The sequence below is a fragment of the Rutidosis leptorrhynchoides genome, chromosome 11, assembly GCF_046630445.1.
Source record: "Rutidosis leptorrhynchoides isolate AG116_Rl617_1_P2 chromosome 11, CSIRO_AGI_Rlap_v1, whole genome shotgun sequence".
Lineage (NCBI taxonomy): Eukaryota > Viridiplantae > Streptophyta > Magnoliopsida > Asterales > Asteraceae > Rutidosis > Rutidosis leptorrhynchoides.
In genome coordinates, this window is record NC_092343.1 from 71873403 (window position 1) to 71894246 (window position 20844).

Consider the following 20844-nt stretch of genomic DNA (forward strand, 5'->3'; position numbering starts at 1 on the left):
GTAGATGATTTCCGACTAAATATGATAAGCAAAACTTTTGACATGCAGACACGGTCAAAGTCCAGACTCACTAATGCATCTTAACAACTATCAGTTAGACACACTAATGCAAGACCTGGTTCGCCAAGGCCACCGCTCTGATACCAACTGAAAGAACCCGTTCATATACATTATAAACGATTCACAATAGTTGATTACATCGCGAGGTATTTGACCTCTATATGATACGTTTTACAAACATTGCATTCGTTTTTAAAAGACAAACTTTCTTTACATCAAAAATTGACGGCATGCATACCATTTCATATTACATCCAACTATAATTGACTTAATATTAATCTTGATGAACTCAACGACTCGAATGCAACGTCTTTCAAAGTATGTTTTGAATGACTCCAAGTAATATCCTTAAAATGAGCTAATGCACAGCGGAAGAATTCTTTAATACCTGAGAATAAACATGCTTTAAAGTGTTAATCAAAAGGTTGGTGAGTTCATTAGTTTATCATAATCCATCATTTCCGTAATAGTAATAGACCACAAGATTTCAGTTTCTATAAATATCCGTACACTCGCAAGTGTATAAAAGTATTCTATAAGTTGTAGGCACCCGGTAACAAGCTTTAACGTTCATGTTTGACCCTCTGAAGTACTCCAGATCAGGTGTGTTTAAAATAACCTCAAAGTACTAAAGCATCCCATAGTCAGGATGAGGTTTGTCAGACCCAATAGATCTATCTTTAGGATTCGCGCCTACCGTACATAGACAAGTAGTTTAATGTTACCAAGCTAAGGGTATATTTCTGGTTTAAACCCACATAGAATTAGTTTTAGTACTTGTGCCTATTTCGTAAAACATTTATAAATCAGCGCATATATTCTCAGCCCAAAAATATATATAAAAAGGGAGCAAATGAAACTCACAATACTGTATTTCGTAGCAATTATGTATATGACGGCACTGAACAAGTGCAGTGTTTGTCTCGGATTCACGAACCTATATTAAGTATATATATTTATATGTTGGTCAATATCTGTCTAACAATTTAGGTCAAGTCGTAGTGTATCACAATCCTAATGCTCGAGACCGACATGCAAAAGTCAACAAAAGTCAACTTGACCCAAAATGACTTCCAAAATCTATACATGTTTATTATATAACTTATATATAGTAGTTTTATATATTTAAATATATTTATCAGATCTTATTATACTAAATAATACAAGTCATTTATTAATAAATAAAAATTTATATTAAAATTCATATATGATAAAAATATACTTTTATATATCTCAAATAATAAAATTTATAAAATTCACTTAATATCATAAAAATATAGTGGTATGTATTATTAATGTAATTACATTACGTGTGGTAAAAATATCTTTGTACGCATATTTATTTGATAAAATAATATTGATAATAATAATAATAATGATAAAAATAATAAAATGATAGTTTCAATAAAAATATTAATTTTTAGTAATAAAGATAATTTTAGTAATAACATCAACTGATAACAGTTATAATAATCGTTTTAATAATAATATTAAAATTAATGATAATTCAGTTGACCATATCTTTTAATCCGTTCATCGAAACCACACGATTTCTAAATGAAAAGTTATTAATTTTTTTCTTCAGATTTTCAACGACATGCATATCATATAACTTATCTCAGTAGCATATGTATCAAATTCGTGATTTATCATAAACTATTTAACGACGAAACTTAGCATACAAACATGCATAATCATATATACTCGAGCACTAGTCAGGGATACACTATTAATATATAAAAGATAAGATATGAATGCTCACGTATCAATATTGTGATTCAATATTGCAGGAAAGTACGTAGACGCAACGAAAATGATAAACGTTAGGTTGACCTCACGAGCAATACCCTCGATCAATACCCATAACCTTCATAGCTATAACCCATAATTTCCTTAGCTCTATCCCATTTGAAAACTTATTTTGAAATCATCTGAATATAACTCCATCGTAGTATTTTATATACACTAATAAAGTCGATTGAGATATCCTCCCAAACAGAGGCAGGAATGGGCAGGGGTTGTAAGAGGCCAGGAGGTGCTAAAGTAGAAGACTTGTAACATTGGCAAGTGTCACAAGCTTGAACAAATGTTTTTGACAGTCTTGACCATTCCGAACCAGTAGATGTGTGCTCCCAATCGCCGATATGTTCGGTAGAATCCCGAGTGTCCACCATTAGGGCTGGTGTGAAATTCTTCCAATAGTTTTGGCACCCATGAAGATGTAGACGGAATAACCAATCTGTTTTTGTGGTATAATTTGCCATTCACAATAGTAAACCCTGGATGTGAAATTGGTTCAACAGTAATGTCTTGAATGTATTTTTGAATAAGTGTATCAGAATCATAACCTTGAAGGAGGGATGCACCATCAAACCATTGTGGATAAGAGAGCATGGAAGACAATTCCGCATCTTCGTGAATGCGGGATAAGGCATCAGCAACCCTATTTTTATTGCCTGGCTTGTAGCATAGAGTGAAGTGATAACCCATCAGTTTTGCGAGCCAATTTTATTGATTGGATGTTGTAATTCTTTGATCGAGTAGGTGTTTTAAACTCTTTTGATCCGTGTAAATTGTAAACTCTCGGCCTAATAAATAAGGTCTCCAATGTTGAACTGAAAGCGCTAGAGCTATGATTTCTTTTTCGTATGCTGATTTGCTCAAGGTTTTATCCGAGATGGCTTTGCTGAAATAAGATATTGGCCTGCGATTTTGCATTAATACAGCCCCTATCCCGCGACCCGAGGCATCACATTCTATCTCAAAATTTTGTGAGAAATTCTGTAGTGCCAAAATAGGTGCTTCCGTCATCTTGCGTTTGAGCGAATCGAAGGCAAGTTGTTGTTCTATTCCCCAATGGAAATTATCTTTCTTTGTTAGTTCAGTTAAAGGTTGAGCCAATTTACCATAGCCTTGTATGAATGTTCTATAGTATCCGGTGAGCCCCAAAAAACCCCCGAACCCCTTTGACATTGGACGGAGTTGGCCAATTAGTAACAGAGTTAATCTTAGAGGGATCCATCGATACCCCTGTGCTGTCCAAGATATGTCCCAAGTACTCGACAGATTATATTCCAAAATGGCTTTTCTTTTCGTTGACGACGAGTTTATGCTAATGAAGGATCTTTAAAACATCAAATAGCAAACCCATGTGGTGTTCCCAGGTGGAGCTATACAATAATATATCATCAAAAAAAAAAAACTAGTACACCCTTGCGAAGTAGTGGACGAAGTACCTCGTTCATGAGTGCTTGGAAAGTTGTCGGGGAGTTTGTCAGGCCAAAAGGCATGACCAAAAATTCGTAGTGGCCATCGTGGGTGCGAAATGCAATTTTTTCTACATCAGATTCCTGAACTTGAACTTGATAAAATCTAGATTTCAAATCAACTTTGGAGAAATAAACTGACCCGTATAGTTCATCTAACAGTTCCTCGACTATAGGTATTGGATACTTGTCTGGAATTGTTGCTCGATTTCAGACGCGATGGTCAATGCATAGTCTCCAAGTTGCATTCTTTTTTTACTAAGATGACCGGACTTGAAACGCACTCTGGCTAACTCGAATAATACCCATAGCAAGCATCTCTTGAACTTGTTTTTGTATTTCATCTTTTTGTGGATGTGGGTATGTGTAAGGTCGAACACAGATAGGTCCTTGCCCTCCATGAAGATTAATGGTGTGTTCAATAGATCGAGTATGTGGTAAACAATGTGGGTCACGAAATAGTGACTAGAATTTGGTTAGAAGGAGATCAAGTTGGGTCTGTTGTGATGGGTTTAACTTGGAATTGCCCTTGGTGTCGGGGATTAAGTGGGTGAGGTGGCCTTCTAAACAGTTATGAAGAGAGGAGAAATTCAAAAGAGGAGAATTTATACCATTTAATTTGTCACGACCCTACTTTTTCCGTTTATATTTAACTTTCATTATTTGATATTCGTGCCACATCATTTCTATAACTTATATTATTATTTTAATAATAATATATTCCTTATTATGTGTTATATGAATATATGTGTTCGTATTTAGAATTGTACGTTTCTACGTATTTTGAAATTCTATCTGGTGAATCATTTCGGTTTTCAAACCAACGATTAGACTTTTGTGATTTTCGAATCCAAATTATTTTATTTATGATATTTTTATATCATATGAGTTTATAAAATATTTCTATATTTTATTTTTCGCGAGTGGGTGTTCCTTCCGAATTTTTTATCGCTTAACAGTGTTTTCTCGAATCGGACCACGTTTGGACTTTCGGGCCAAAAGAAAAAATCAAGGATTTAATTTTGGGTATGTGAGGCCCATTCCCATGGCCAAAATTAGCCGTCCACCCCACCTAGCCAATTCCTTTCATATTTTACACATACACTTGAAAAATATGCTTCATTTCCTCATTTATCATTTTATTTTTCTAACCCTAATACTCTCTCTTCTTCTCCATTTCATTATGAACGAAAATTCCAGCCTCCATACTCTCAAAATCGGCCACCACAAGCAACCATACAATTGTTCATCATCAATCAAGATAACTTGCATATTCGGGTGTCTCATTTCGCGCTCTACATCTTATTTCTTCTCGTTTCTCGATTTGGGTAAATCATAAACCCTAAATTTTTCAATTTCATTTATTTTTACTATTTTTAATTCATATAATGATGTTATAGTGCTTGAATGTGATTGTAGTATTGATTATTAAATTAAAAACGCGTTAAATCACTTGTTTTCGGCTTGTTCCCAGGTGGACAGCCGTTTGATTATTAATTTCTGGAAACCTAACATGGGTTACTAATTAAATTAAGTGACTCAATGGGTTCCTCACATTGAGTAGATGAATTTGGACATAAGATTTGCGTTAATCGCTGATCAAACCAAAATCGACTAGTGTAGATAGATTTCGGGTTTGAGTGCTTGATTTGGGAAAAAGAGTGAGTCAAATGTTTTAACTCCAATAATTGTGTGAACCTCGATTTGGAATCTGGATTCCAAGGGCGTAAAACAATCGATCAGATTAACCTTATTTGATTGAAATCGGATAAGTTAATATCTAAGAGTGGGGATTAATTCCGATGATGAACAGAGCATTGATCGGAATAGAGTTAACGACTGGAGTAATACTACCTTAGTCGATTTGGGCAGAGTAACATTAATGCATCCAGTGTTCTGGTGAATGTATGATCTTATCATCGTATTTATAGGTGTTGCGAGGGAATGATGACGTGGCACATGTCCCTTTCATGGTTGTAACAAACTTTGCCAATCCCGAGGGTGACGTGGCACCTGTCCCTTTCATGGGAATAATCGAGCAGGACCTAACAAACTTTCCTAGATTTGTGGGCTGACGTGGCATGCAACTTGCTTGCATGCTTGTTCCGAGATGAAGTGTCTGTTCTGGCATAGTGCACTTTCTCTGGGATGGCGTGTTTGACCCGGGAAGGTGTCTTTATGTCGGGTTGGAATACTGAACCGGGAAGTGGTGACGGTACCGGTGGCATGTTGGTTCCGGCTAAGGCATCACGGTGCTCTCAGTCTAGCCGGAAGGTTTTGCTTTCTATTTATTCCAAGTGTTTCTTCACGGTTAAAATCATTATGACTGGCTACATGATGCCGGTTACGTATATGTCATCCCGGCTCTCAGCCTAGCCATTCGTTCGGCGTGGTAAAGTTGCGGAGATGATGCCGGATGAATGTTAGGAGAGGGTCCGTCTTACGGGACGGACGGTGCCGGGTAAGATCCTTGTCGGGATGCTTGTTTGTTTTGAGACGAATCATTATGCATATCATTTAGTCCCCCCAGTTTGGTAATGCCAGCCGTAATGGCTGCGTTATCAAACTTAAGAAACTGTGTCAAGTGCTTGAGTGGACATGCATTAAATGCGTATGTCTCCTGAAAAGACGCTTTTTAGCAACTGTGTCATTTTTAATGATTATGTTCTGTTTATGGATATTTTGAAATATTTTCCAAGAGACAACTGTATGCCACTTTCATCATTGCTTCTTGCTTCCCTCGTGGCTATAAATAGCTGTGATTATCATTTGGGTTTTTCACTTTTCTTACTTCCAACTATGCTACACTTGTGTCTTAGACACCGCTTCATTTTATAAATTCGCAGCCTTCAAAAATTGCCTTTCGTTGTATGAATAACCCCTTTGCTTGGTTAATCATTGATGTTGTTGTTGTTGATGCCCAAAAGATGGCGTTGCCGTTATTCGCTGAGGCATATTACTCACAATATTGGTAAGTGTTTGTGTGTTTTTCCTTTTCTTTTTTCACTTCTTGTGTGGCCTTCTTACTATTGTTTTATTCTGTTTCAGGCTTCGGTGTGGATCTGAAGATTTGTTTTGAATCTTTGAATTTTTTCGAACGTATTCCGCCTTCAACTTCGGATAGATTGGTAACTACTGAACGCCGATGGTCGTTTGATGTATCCCTTGTCATCCCATTGGTCGCCGCGTTGTTGGATCTCCCGGATTCGAAGAATACGATACGTTTGCGCTCGGATAACTATGTGCATCTCCTGCGAACGAACGCTGGTATTTGTGCTTCCGGTTGATTTCGAACATCGAATTACGACCTGTGGCGCTAACGGACATATCTCTGTCTTGCAATCATCCCGATACCAGCTGGGCCATGTTGGCGATTGCTCGTTGAGAGCTTTTGATTTCTTTCAACATATGTGCCCATTTTCACTTCCTTTATGGGTGAGCTTTAACAGATCATATACAAGAGTTTCCTTTTGTTTGTATGGGATTTGATGTTATTTCTATGCTAAAACCATAGGTTGTTAGGGTTTTCAGCTTTTATACATGTAGCTTCTGCGCTTAGTAATGAAATACTGTGATATCTTTGTGTTTGTGTTCTGTCTTGAAATAAACTTCTACACGGGATACAGATGACAAATATGCTTGATGAACTGCTTTTATTTCTGTCGTTGTCTTTGTACTGATGTACCTTGTTTTGAAATTTTGTAACTGTAAATGTGGAGTCATCTGTGAATCCCCTTGACTTTCATTTGTATGCTCAAAACGAAAACCCATCATAGTATGCTCATACTTTCTATAGCGCCTGTGACGACCCGGAAATTTTCGACCAAATTTAAAACTTAATCTTTATATGATTTCAGCAAGATAAGCAAAGTCGTAATATTGATTCTCAAAATTTTTGAACTAATGTTATATATTTAGTTAACCTCTGACTATTGACCGACGATTCACGAACATCTATTTGTATATATATATATATATATATATATATATATATATATATATATATATATACAATAAGTTGGAATTAATTATTCATAAATAACTTGCAATGTGTATATTTAAAAACTGATTTATGTATATTAAATAAAGATATATACATATATATAATTTCAAGTTATTTAGTAAACGATAGTAACATTCGTTTATTGATTCGATTGATATTTAGATAAGTTAACTAAAATGTTTAAGATGAACAAGTAAAACACTAATTTACTACAGTATTTTCGAATTGCTACAGTACCCAAAAAGCTACAGTGTTTTCGAAAATCACAATTTGCTACAGTAAAAATCATTTTGCTACAGTGTTTTTTCGAAAATCACTATTTGCTACAGTTAAAATGACTTTGCTACAGTGAAAAACGCCTTTGCTAAAGTAAATACTATTTGCTGCAGTAAACACTATTTGCTATAGTACCACTATTTTCTACAGTGAAAAATATGTCGACAAACAAGAAAACAAAACATATTGGGTGCGTACCAGCTGGCCATGCGATCGCATGGCAAATGGGCATGAAACCCATGTGATCGCATGGGGTTCAGTTCCAGGCCACATCTATAAAGCTCGCAGTTTTTGCTCCGAATTCATTCACTTCTCTCAATCTATATCGATATCTCTCTATATTTATATTATAATAATAATTATTATTATTAATATTATTAATATTAATATTAATATTATTATTATTATTATTATTATTATTATTATTATTATTATTATTATTATTATTATTATTATTATTATTATTATTATTATTATTATTATTATTATTATTATTATTATTATTATTATTATTATTATTATTATTATTAAGATTAATATTATTATTAATCTTATTATTATTAGTAGTATTAGTATTATTATTATTTATACATAAAATACTACGACGAGGTTCTGCTCGCATGTTTTCAAAATGAGTTTTGCGAGCGGGATAGAGCTAAGGAAATTATGGGTATGGTTCGAGGGTATTGCTCGTGAGTCAAACTAGTGTAACACCCCGTTTTTCTAAACATGACGCTTGTGCCGTCCTACGGAGCCCAAGAATGAGTATTTGATAGTTTGGATGTAATGAGTTGACCACGTTGGACTTTGGAATGTTTCAAAAGTGTATAATGATTAAAGTTGGAGGATTCGGGTTTTAAAGTGTTTATCACGCAAATCGTGTTACTTTTCTACATTTTGGAGCCCGTATGTTATCGTGGGTTATATAGGTTGTGGGTATAAGTTCGAATGGTTTAAAGTGCAAGAAAATGTCCAAAATTGAAGTTTGGAATGTGTGAGCCGCGCTAGAAAGGGTGTGAGGCGCGCACGCATGAAGAAAAAGCGGACAGTCAAAAATTACACTAGGTGCGCGGGGCGCACTTTCATGTGCGCGGCTCACAGAATTTACACTTGGTGCGCGGGGCGCGCATTATAGTGTGCGTGGCTCGCACAAATTACACTTGGTGCGCGGGGCGCATATTAAAGTGTGCGCGGCGCGCACACCCCTGTATCAGCATACTTTGTATTTTTTTTTTAAATTTTTTGAAGGGTGTTTTGGTCCTTTCACTTTGGGGTCGGGTTTTTGGCCACAAAACTGACCCAAGGCTCACTAGGAGCTCATTTCTTATCTACAAACACTCCCAACATATTCTAGTGAGAGAGGGTGATTTTTAGTGTGAGAAAGCTCCGATCTAGGAGGAAGAAGCTCGGTTCTCACCAAAGCTCGAGAGTTAAAGTTGTTCATCGCGTTCTTGACTACGTTTTGGTAGTATTGGTAAGCTTTAACTCCGAATTTAATTGTTAAGATTCTTGTTCATAATTAGGGTTTGAGCTAGTTTGGGTTATAAACCCCATTTCTCATGAATTTGGGGGTTTTGCTTTATGTATTGTGTAAGTAAACCCGATTATTGTGGGCTTAGGGTTGAGGATGAATTTGGTCATGGTTTGGGTGTTAAATCACTAGATTGTAAGTGTGTTAGTGTTTAGATGTTCATAAGAACTTGTTTATATGACCAAATGGGTGTTAACCTTGATTTGGTGTCAAACTAAGTTATGGGTCAAGATTTGATGAATCGAGTGTTTAAATGATTGAATCAAGTGTTAATTGGTGTTTTGGAAAGTAATCACTAGCCGTTAGTGATTTTGGGCGTTTTTGGGGCTTATGTCAAAATGAGTTGACTTTGATTGGGTCAAATTTGGTAATGGCACTAGTTTTGGCCAAATGGATGTTTAAACTTTTGTATTAAGTATTAAATGATGTTTTTGAAGGTAATTACTCGCGAGAAGTAATTTTAGGTTAAATTGATATTTTAACATAAGTCAAAGGTAGTCAAAAGCAATATGGGTCGCTATTGCACGTGTTGGAGTTTTGGTGTATTTGGCTTTTGAAATGATTACTACCTAAGTAGCAATTTAATGTTAAGACCTAGGTTTGGTCTAATTGGTGTAAAGTATGATTTAGGTTAAATTGTACTTTGTTGTGTTGGTTTGAATTACCACCCGAAGTGATAATTGGTTTGTGTCCATTAGGTGATTAAATGGGCGGGATTTGGCGAGCAAGGTGTGATCCCTCGGCTAAGGGATGTTTGTGTCGAGTTCTCTTCTAGAGAATGGCTATTTATGTGTATATTGTACCTATGTGTGATATAGGTGGTTACTTGCTCGGATTTGAGGACGAAGATCATGTTGTACATGACTTGTGCGGGCATTCCAAGGTGAGTGGAATAATTATGCGTGTACGTATATAATGTATTTATTTGTATAGTATGAATGTGGCATTTTCGCGGTGTTTAAGACACCACATTCTAAGTAACGAGTAGTATTGTCGCGGTGTTTAAGACGCTACTCATGGTTGATTGACATGTGGTAGTGTCGCGGTGTTTAAGACGCCACATCGTCATGGGAGTGGAATTGTCGCGGTGTTTAAGACACCACTCATTGTTTTGATTGACGTGTGGATTCGTCGCGGTGTTTAAGACGCCACATTGTCATGGGAGTGGAATTGTCGCGGTGTTTGAGACACCACTCATTGTTTTGATTGACGTGTGGATTCATCGCGGTGTTTAAGACGCCACGTTGTCATGAGGGTGAATTAGTCGCGGTGTTTAAGACATCACCCGAGGGAATTAGTGATTACGCGGTGTTTAAGTAACACTAATGGATGTTATGAACTTCGGCGGTCTTTCGAGTACCGTTCCCTTGTATGATCGGGTAACCATGGTTATGTGTTGTAGTTTTAGCATATTAAATTGTGAACTATATGCTTTTGGCGATGCTAGCTTATTGTGAATTGCGGATATTTAGTATGCATTGTGATTGCATGTTTGTTGAGTTGCTAGCTCGTAGGCGGTATTTGTGTAAGTGTTTGCAAGTAAGTAGATTATATATGTATATGTATAATTATTGCATTCACTAAGCGTTAAGCTTACCCCTCTCGTTGTTTACCTTTTTTACAGGTACTGTGTTATGAAGTTAGCTAGTTGTTAGACTAGTTGCGTAGGAGCACTTGGGCTCGATGGGGTAGCTATTGGACATTGGACACGGATTGGGGATTTGGTAGATCCTCGGGATTATGCTCTTGGTATCGGGTTGGGCTTTTGTGTCTTAACCGTGGTGTTGTGTAAATGTTTCGAGGTCGTATTGTTTGGTTGTGTTGATTCAATCCTTGTATGTGAAATACATTCTCATAAGGATGTATGATATCATTTGTAAACTAAGAGTCGAGATAAAATGTTAACGTGCTATTATGATAAATTGTATTCGGTTAAATTATTTGAAATGGTTTATGTAAAGTGGATATTTAATGGGACCTATCTTATAAAAAAAATAATGTACTCCGTTTTTGGTTAAACGGATTGGGGTTGTTACAAGTGGTATCAGAGCATAGTCTAAGGGAATTAGGTGACCTTGGAATAGGTGCCTAGTCTTAGACTTTTAACGGATGTGCGTTATTTGCGGGACTTGTAGGAATACGGGTTGGATTGAGATTTGTTAGTACCTTAGAGTAGGTGACTAACTAGGACTTGTTTTTGTCCAAAGTGTGATTATGTGGAGCATTATTTCGTGTGTAAATTAGTGCCTTAGATTACTAGTGCCTAATGTAAGTAGGCGAACTTGGACGTTGTTTTAGTAATAGTCACCTAGGATGTAGGTTGACTTGTGGGTGCGGTGTACTTGTGTGCATTTATTATTATATTGTATATAGGTGTATATATACAGGTATCTTTTGTGCGGTATCCTAGGGATGAATCTATTGGAGAGATTTGTATGTTTGGCGGTTTTGAGTGATCAAGTTCATGGTAAGGACTTTGGTCATTCGGGTACTAGGAGTTATCGCGTGTTATTTTGTGTGAATGTTGCGTCAGTTCGGGTAAAGTACCTTGCGTGACCATGTGGAAATGGTAAGGTAAGCATTTGTAATAATGACCGATCACCATTATTACGAAAGTGTATCTTGACACTAAGCATGACATGACAAGTACCGAACGGATGAAACGTGGCATGGTTGGGGTAGAATCGGGATGAGTGAGGAATCTTTTTATGGTTCCTAGGTTATAATTGTCTCGGGTGATGTGCTTGTTGTCACATCGAGTTCCTTGTGAGTCGAGAAGTGTTACGGTGGATTCGTTTAGCTAAGTGAGTGAGCCAACTCACGAGTTTGGTGCGTGCTTAGTCACCCTAAGTAGTGGGTGCATTATTGAGATTGTGACTGGTTGTAGTTACCCATCGTAACTAGGATGACGGAATTACCCTTGCGTGTGTGCGACGAGGACTTGAATTCTGTAATGGAATGCGACAAGTCTAATGATTGTAGTTTTGGGTTACACTCGGTAGAGTGTGTAGTTAGAGAATCGTGTAAGGATTCTAGTTGTGAGTCGCCTTGGAATTGGTGAATCGGGGAGTCTTTAGGTCATTAAACTCATGTGAGTGGGACCCATATGACAATGGTTGCGTTAGTGTGTTGTGGATTAATGGGGTAACATACCTAATGGAATATCCCTTGTAGTAGTGATTTTTAACGAGGTGTGGAAGGATGTAAGACTTGGTGTTTCCAAGCATCTCCTTAGTGATTGGATGAAAGGTTTCGTTAGGTTATGTTGTTTTGGCCTTGTGAAAAATTGCGGGTAGTGTGTGATTGCTAGTAGTTTTTGATGAGACAATAACCTGTAAGGTTTATCGAGTAGGTATGACTTCGGGTCATTGTTGTGGAAAGATGGGTGACATCGGGTGTATGGAACCCAAAGATCGAGTTCCTAAATTTCGGTAGATTGTGGTGGGAGTCTGCATGACACTGCGTCAGGTGCCTCCTTATACTTGCTAGTGTAAGGTCAAACTCTGGTAGCGGTGTGATCACTTTGTGCTTAGAGTTCCCGTGAGATACCCTTGGAAGCAGCAGAGATTACAATAGTGATCGATGGGTGATAGTAATTCGGTGGTTCCGAAAGTCAAAGTTAGAGAGCATTGCGGTAAATACTTCCTACGAAGTGGCGGATGAGCGAATCGGGTTGCTCTTGTGATAGACGGGTGAAGATGACCGACGAGTCGGTGACGGACTTAATGTTCAGTTAAGACCGTAGGTTATGATGAAGTGTTGATATTGCGGTCGATGCAATTATTGTGTCGGATTGTTCACTCCTCTCTATGAGAGTGAGAATTTGTTGGTAAAGGTTCGTTGAGTGAAAGGTTGGGTGATCTCGACTGAGATGCACGACTGATTTATTGGAGTGACATATGTTTAGGCATAGAGACGTATGTGGGACTTTGGTGGAGTTCGCTTTGCGAACGATTAAGGCAGTCAATTGTGATTTGTGGTATGAAGGTGCGAAGTCGTCGCGTGTACGACATCTCTGGTAATTTTGTATGAAGGCTCTGAGAGCCTAAAGTGAATTTGCAGTAATTCGGTGTTTATGATTAGTGATGAGAATGATCGTGCGTGTTGTGGAATGGTAATTCTGCGGGATGTTATTGTAGTGACCCGAACTTTTCCATGTTTATATATATTAATTGAGATTGTTATTTACATGATTAAGTGTTTCCAACATGTTAAGCAATCAAACTTGTTAAGACTTGATTAATTGAAATAGGTTTCATATAGACAATTGACCACCCAAGTTGACCGGGGATTCACGAATGTTAAAATTTGTAAAAACTATATGATGACATATATATGGTTATATATATAGTTAACATGATTTTATTATAAGTATGTATCTCATTAGGTATTTTAACAATGAGTTATATACATAAAGATGAGACTATTAATTTAAGAAACTCGAAAACGATATATATAACGATTATCGTTATAACAACGTCTTACTAGGTACATATGAATCATATTAAGATATTGATACACTTGGTTACTTATGTTAAATGATAAGTAAATATATTATTAAGTGTATTAACAATGAAATACATATGTAAAAATAAGACTACTAACTTAATGATTTCGAAACGAGACATATATGTAACGATTATCGTTGTAACGACATTTAACTGTATATATATCATACTAAGATATATTATATATCATAATATCATGATAATATAACAATTTAACATCTCATTTGTTATAATAAACAATGGGTTAACAACATTTAACAAGATCGTTAACCTAAAGGTTTCAAAACAACATTTATATGTAACGACTAACGATGACTTAACGACTCAGTTAAAATGTATATACATGTAGTGTTTTAATATGTATTCATACACTTTTGAAAGACTTCAATACACTTATCAAAATACTTCTACTTAACAAAAATGATTACAATTACATCCTCGTTCAGTTTCATCAACAATTCTACTCATATGCACCCGTATTCGTACTCGTACAATACACAGCTTTTATATGTATGTACTATTGGTATATACACTCCAATGATTAGCTCTTAGCAGCCCATGTGAGTCACCTAACACATGTGTTAACCATCATTTGGCAACTAGCATGAAATATCTCATAAAATTACAAAAATATGAGTAATCATTCATGACTTATTTACATGAAAACAAAATTACATATCCTTTATATCTAATCCATACACCAACGACCAAAAACACCTATAAACACTTTCATTCTTCAATTTTCTTCATCTAATTGATCTCTCTCAAGTTCTATCTTCAAGTTCTAAGTGTTCTTCATAAATTCCAAAAGTTCTAGTTTCATAAAATCAAGAATACTTCCAAGATTGCAAGTTTACTTCCAAGTTTTCTAAATCCATTCCAAGTAATCATCCAAGATCAAGAAACATTTGTTACTTACAGTAGGTTATCTTTATAATACAATGTAATAATCATATTCAAACTTTAATTCAATTTCTATAACTATAACAATCTTATTTCGAGTGGAAATCTTACTTGAACTGTTTTCGTGTCATGATTCTGCTTCAAGAACTTTCAAGCCATCCAAGGATCCTTTGAAGCTAGATCCATTTTTCTCATTTCCAGTAGGTTTATCCAAGGAACTTGAGGTAGTAATGATGTTCATAACATCATTCGATTCATACATATAAAGCTATCTTATTCGAAGGTTTAAACTTGTAATCACTAGAACATAGTTTAGTTAATTCTAAACTTGTTCACAAATAAAAGTTAATCCTTATAACTTGACTTTTAAAATCAACTAAACACATGTTCTATATCTATATGATATGCTAACTTAATGATTTAAAACCTGGAAACACGAAAAACACCGTAAAAATCGGATTTACGCCGTCGTAGTAACACCACGGGCTGTTTTGGGTTAGTTAATTAAAAACTATGATAAACTTTGATTTAAAAGTTGTTATTCTAGGAAAATAATTTTTATTATGAACATGAAACTATATCCAAAAATTATGGTTAAACTCAAAGTGGAAGTATGTTTTCTAAAATGGTCATCTAGACGTCGTTCTTTCGACTGAAATGACTACCTTTACAAAAATGACTTGTAACTTATTTTTCTGACTATAAACCTATACTTTTTCTGTTTAGATTCATAAAATAGAGTTAAATATGAAACTATAGCAATTTGATTCACTCAAAACGAATTTAAAATGAAGAAGTTATGGGTAAAACAAGATTGGATAATTTTTCTCATTTTAGCTACGTGAAAATTGGTAACAAATCTATTCCAACCATAACTTAATCAACTTGTATTGTATATTATGTAATCTTGAGATACCATAGACACGTATACAATGTTTCGACATATCATGTCGACACATCTATATATATTTCGGAACAACCATAGACACTCTATATGTGAATGTTGGAGTTAGCTATACAGGGTTGAGGTTGATTCCAAAATATATATAGTTTGAGTTGTGATCAATACTGAGATACGTATACACTGGGTCGTGGATTGATTCAAGGTAATATTTATCAATTTATTTCTGTACATCTAACTGTGGACAACTAGTTGTAGGTTACTAACGAGGACAGCTGACTTAATAAACTTAAAACATCAAAATATATTAAAAGTGTTGTAAATATATTTTGAACATACTTTGATATATATGTATATATTGTTATAGGTTCGTGAATCAACCAGTGGCCAAGTCTTACTTCCCGACGAAGTAAAAATCTGTGAAAGTGAGTTATAGTCCCACTTTTAAAATCTAATATTTTTGGGATGAGAATACATGCAGGTTTTATAAATGATTTACAAAATAGACACAAGTACATGAAACTACATTCTATGGTTGAATTATCGAAATTGAATATGCCCCTTTTTATTAAGTCTGGTAATCTAAGAATTAGGGAACAGACACCCTAATTGACGCGAATCCTAAATATAGATCTATTGGGCCCAACAAGCCCCATCCAAAGTACCGGATGCTTTAGTACTTCGAAATTTATATCATATCCGAAGGGTTTCCAGGAATGATGGGGATATTCTTATATATGCATCTTGTTAATGTCGGTTACCAGGTGTTCACCATATGAATGATTTTTATCTCTATGTATGAGATGTGTATTGAAATATGAAATCTTGTGGTCTATTGTTACGATTTGATATATATAGGTTAAACCTATAAGTCACCAATATTTTTGTTGACGTTTAAAGCATGTTTATTCTCAGGTAAATACTAAGAGCTTCCGCTGTTGCATACTAAAATAAGGACAAGATTTGGAGTCCATGTTTGTATGATATTGTGTAAAAACTGCATTCAAGAAACTGATTTCGATGTAACATATTTGTATTGTAAACCTTTATGTAATGGTCGTGTGTAAACAGGATATTTTAGATTATCATTATTTGATAATCTACGTAAAGCTTTTTAAACCTTTATTTATGAAATAAAGGTTATGGTTTGTTTTAAAAATGAATGCAGTCTTTGAAAAACGTCTCATATAGAGGTCAAAACCTCGCAACGAAATCAATTAATATGGAACGTTTTTAATCAATAAGAACGGGACATTTCAGTTGGTATCCGAGCGTTGGTCTTAGAGAACCAGAAAATTTGCATTAGTGTATCTTATCAAGTTTGTTAGGATGCATTAGTGAGTCTGGACTTCGACCGTGTTTTCTCTAAAAATGATTGCTTAACATTTTTGTTGGAAACTATATATTATTAACATGTATATATTATGTGATATATTAATCTCTTAACATGTTTGATATTGTGTGATAGATGTCTACCTATAGCCCAAATCCCATTGACTCACCTAATAATAACGAACAGTCGAATATATATTGGACTGATTCACAAGTTCCCGAAGAAGAACCGGAAGAAGAATCAGAACCGGAAGAGGAGGAACCGGAGGAGGAAATAGAACCAGTGGGGGAAATAATAAAACGGTTAAGTAAAAGAAAATCCTCAACCAATCGACCAAGGTTAATTATGGTCAATGGTGTTTCCGCCAAGGAAGCAAAATATTGGGAGGATTATCAATTCTCCGATGAATCGGATTCCGACGAGAATTCCGATGATGTTATAGAAATTACCCCAACTGAATTTAAAAAGGCAAAAGAAAATAATAAGGGAAAGGGCACAAAAATAGAGAAATCTAATTCCAACCCCGATGAACTTTATATGTATCGTCAACCCCCGAAGCCCTTAAGTTGTAACAATGACCCGGGAACCTCTAAACCACTAGGTTTTTCTAAACCGTTGTGGAAAACGACAGCTCGTATTAGGGGAACATCATATATCCCTAGAAACTTGGCAAAATGAACCAAAACCGAAGAAGAAGAAACGAGCGAGTCAGAATAAGATAGTTGTATTCGTGTGGTGTAATATATGTAATATAGTGTGCTTATGCTTTATGATATATGTAAAAATTGCTTGTATTAATAAGTATTTTTTTTTTTATGAATCTAACTCTTGTCTATTTTACAGTATAAAAACACAAAATAGATAGACAACCCAATATTTTAAGAGACCTACCCGGAGACATGATTGATGAAATCTTGTCTAGAGTCGGTCAGAATTCTTTGGCACAACTCTTTACGGCGAAATCAGTTTGTAAGACATTCGAAGAACGTTCCAAGAATGTCTTGGTTTATAAGAGACTTTCGTTTGAAAGATGGGAGATATCACATTGGGAAACCCATAAGTTACGATGTGTTTACTTTGGCGCATATATTGCGGGGAACCCAAATGCTATTTTACGCAACGGGTTAAGAAATTATTTTGACTCAATGTATCTGAATATAGGACTTCATGATTTAGAAAAAGCGGCTAACATGCTGATGGAATTCAATGAATTCATAAAACATGTCATTAAGGTTAACATAGTTACAAAACCAACTTGTAATTGTTAAGAAAGCGGAAGCAAGATTATCAATGAAACAAGTTTATATGTTAAACCATTTAGTTGAATTCCATGTTAATATCAAGTCTTGAAATCATGCTTACAAATATAACAAGATAAGAAGGGTGATTATACCTCCTCTAACAATGTAGAGGGCTGAATTTTGGACAGCAGAATGAAGATGAAGATGATGTAAAATGGAGCTTCTAACTTGAAGCCTCAAGTGTGTAATACCCACAAGCCTTTTGTGCACCAACACCACCTTTAATTTAGTTAGGATTTTGACACTTAACAAGCAAGATTAACAAGCTTAAACCCACTCTTTTTTGGTTCAAAAATTTCGACCAGCAGCTAGTTTTTCTAGCAGAATTTTTGTTGCTCTTTACTAATATGTATGGCATGTAGTACTTGAGTCAAAAGAATCCTTGGTTTAAGTGTCTTGCATGCTATAAAGAATGTGCCATTGGAAGTAACAAAACAAAGCATGGGTCTCACCTAGGAGACCAAAAAAAACGTCCCATATGTGTTTTCAACAAGATTCACTTTGTTATAAAATGATGTAAATAAGTCTTGTAAATATATATATGTAAAACTTGTTATATACGACATGCTTTTATTAAGTTACTTACATTTTATAAACCAATTTATAAAATATAACACAACATAATTATTTAAACCTATAAATAATTAAATATAAATTATCCAAATAATTTATCTCAAGTGATCATAATTTAGAAAACCGATTTTCTAAAGTTCAAGTGTCGCGTATTCATTTAACAATCCAACCGTTAAAATAAATACATATAAAGTGTTGGCAAGCTTGTTATTGGGTATGACCCGACTTGGATCATAACATAGTGGCCACGTTAATTTTAATATGTCTCTCGGGCATACGAAATACCTTCAATCTCCCACTTGCACGAGAAACATAAGAAATTAATGCAAGTGATGGATACCACCTAACGACCGTCCATCACCCCCAATATGTTATGACTTTGTGCCATTCAATAACATCATCCTCTTCGAGTTTCCATCTCGAATATGAATAGGTGAATCTTTCATTATTTCCTTTCGTCCTAGATGTCATGTTAAATCCAAGAGACACAGAGTGATCACTCTCTTTCTACATTTAACTTTATCAGGCCTTAGACATCTGACTCTCAACGAATAAGAGGGACAAATTCCATCTTGACTACATACGTCCTAAATATGTACCTTGCATTGTACCTGAGCTCTTCCTTATGAACGACCATATTTCAGAATAGCGAAGGAAAGAATCAAGGCACAATACTTGGTAAATATCTGAACCCAATATGTATCTCAGGTCAGAGGATACAATGATATTCGCCTTTACTCAAGATTACATGTGATCAACCACAAAGGCTCCATTTAGCAAATCTTGAGGGCGGGTCTTCCAATATTTGCATCCCACAAATATCTATGAACCTTGGTAGCAACTTTGCCCCACATTCAGTCCGTGAATGTATACCAATCCAAGTTCATAATAGTCTAAACCTCACACTTGTTCACACGAATGTGATCGACTACGGAATTTAGAATAATTACTTATTCATGGATAAAATATGCAAAATAGGAACATAACTCTAAATAAATTAATACCATAATTATATTAATGAGTTTGAATAATTTCGTTCCGTTACAATACTTAAAACAGATCATGACCAATCACTAGAATATCGAAGCCCTAATGCACAAACATGTCCTGTATGTTTTGCTCCATGTAAGAGCTTCGTGAGAGGATCCGCTATGTTAAGATCTGTGTGAACTTTGCGAATACATATCTTTCCCTTTTCAACTTCATCCCTTATGTAGTTGAATCTCCGCTCAATGTGACAGGTCTTTTGGTGAGCACGAGGTTCTTTGATTTGAGCAATCGCACCCTCGTTGTCACAAAAGATCTCAAGAGGGTCCTGAATGGATGGGACCACTCCTAAGTCGTCTATGAATTTCTTCATCCATGCAGCTTCCTGAGCTGCCAATGAGGCGGCAATGTACTCCGACTCTGTAGTGGATAATGCAACAACATCCTGTTTTGAACTCTTCCAAGAGACCGCACCACCATTTAATGTGAAGACATAACCGGATTGTGATCGAGAATCATCTATTAGAAACGTAACCTTTTACATCAAGTTCCTCCTCACCAGACCCATATATTAGAAACGTATCCTTAGTCCTCCTAAGGTATTTCAATATACTATTAACAGCAATCCAATGACTGTTTCCTGGGTTATTCTGGTATCTACTTGTCAGGTTAAGAGCGCATGACACATCCGGTCTAGTGCATATCATTGCATACATGATTAACCCAATGGCAGACGCATATGGGACTTTCTTCATTCTCTCCTGTTCATCTTTCGTGGTGGGGCACTGAGATGAACTGAGAAGTGTTCCCTTTTGAATAGGTACCAAACCTTTCTTAGAGTACTCCATCTTGAACCTTTTCAAGATCTTTTCAATGTATGCACTTTGATTCAAACCTATCAGCTTCTTGGATCTATCCCTGTAGATCCCAATCCCCAAAACGTATTGTGCTTCTCCAAGATCCTTAATGGAGAAGCATTTACTTAATCAAGTTTTAACTCCTTGCATTGCCGGAACATCATTTCCAAATAATAATATATCATCCACATATAATACAAGGAACATAATGGTGCTCCCACTAGCCTTCTTGTATACATAAGCTTCATCACCATTTTTAATGAAGCCAAATATCTTGGCCTCCTCATTAAAACGATGATTCCACATTCTAGATGCTTGTTTCAATCCGTAGATTGACTTCTTTAA

At 35.7% G+C, this 20844-nt stretch overlaps 1 protein-coding gene across 1 annotated transcript; it reads right to left on the reverse strand.

The window, feature by feature from the left end:
* Positions 1-2130: 2130 nt before the first annotated feature.
* LOC139874676 (uncharacterized) lies at positions 2131-2550 on the reverse strand. Its single transcript, XM_071862083.1, has one exon. The coding sequence runs from the start codon at positions 2548-2550 to the stop codon at positions 2131-2133; it is 420 nt and encodes a 139-aa protein (XP_071718184.1).
* Between the last annotated feature and the right edge of the window lie 18294 nt (positions 2551-20844).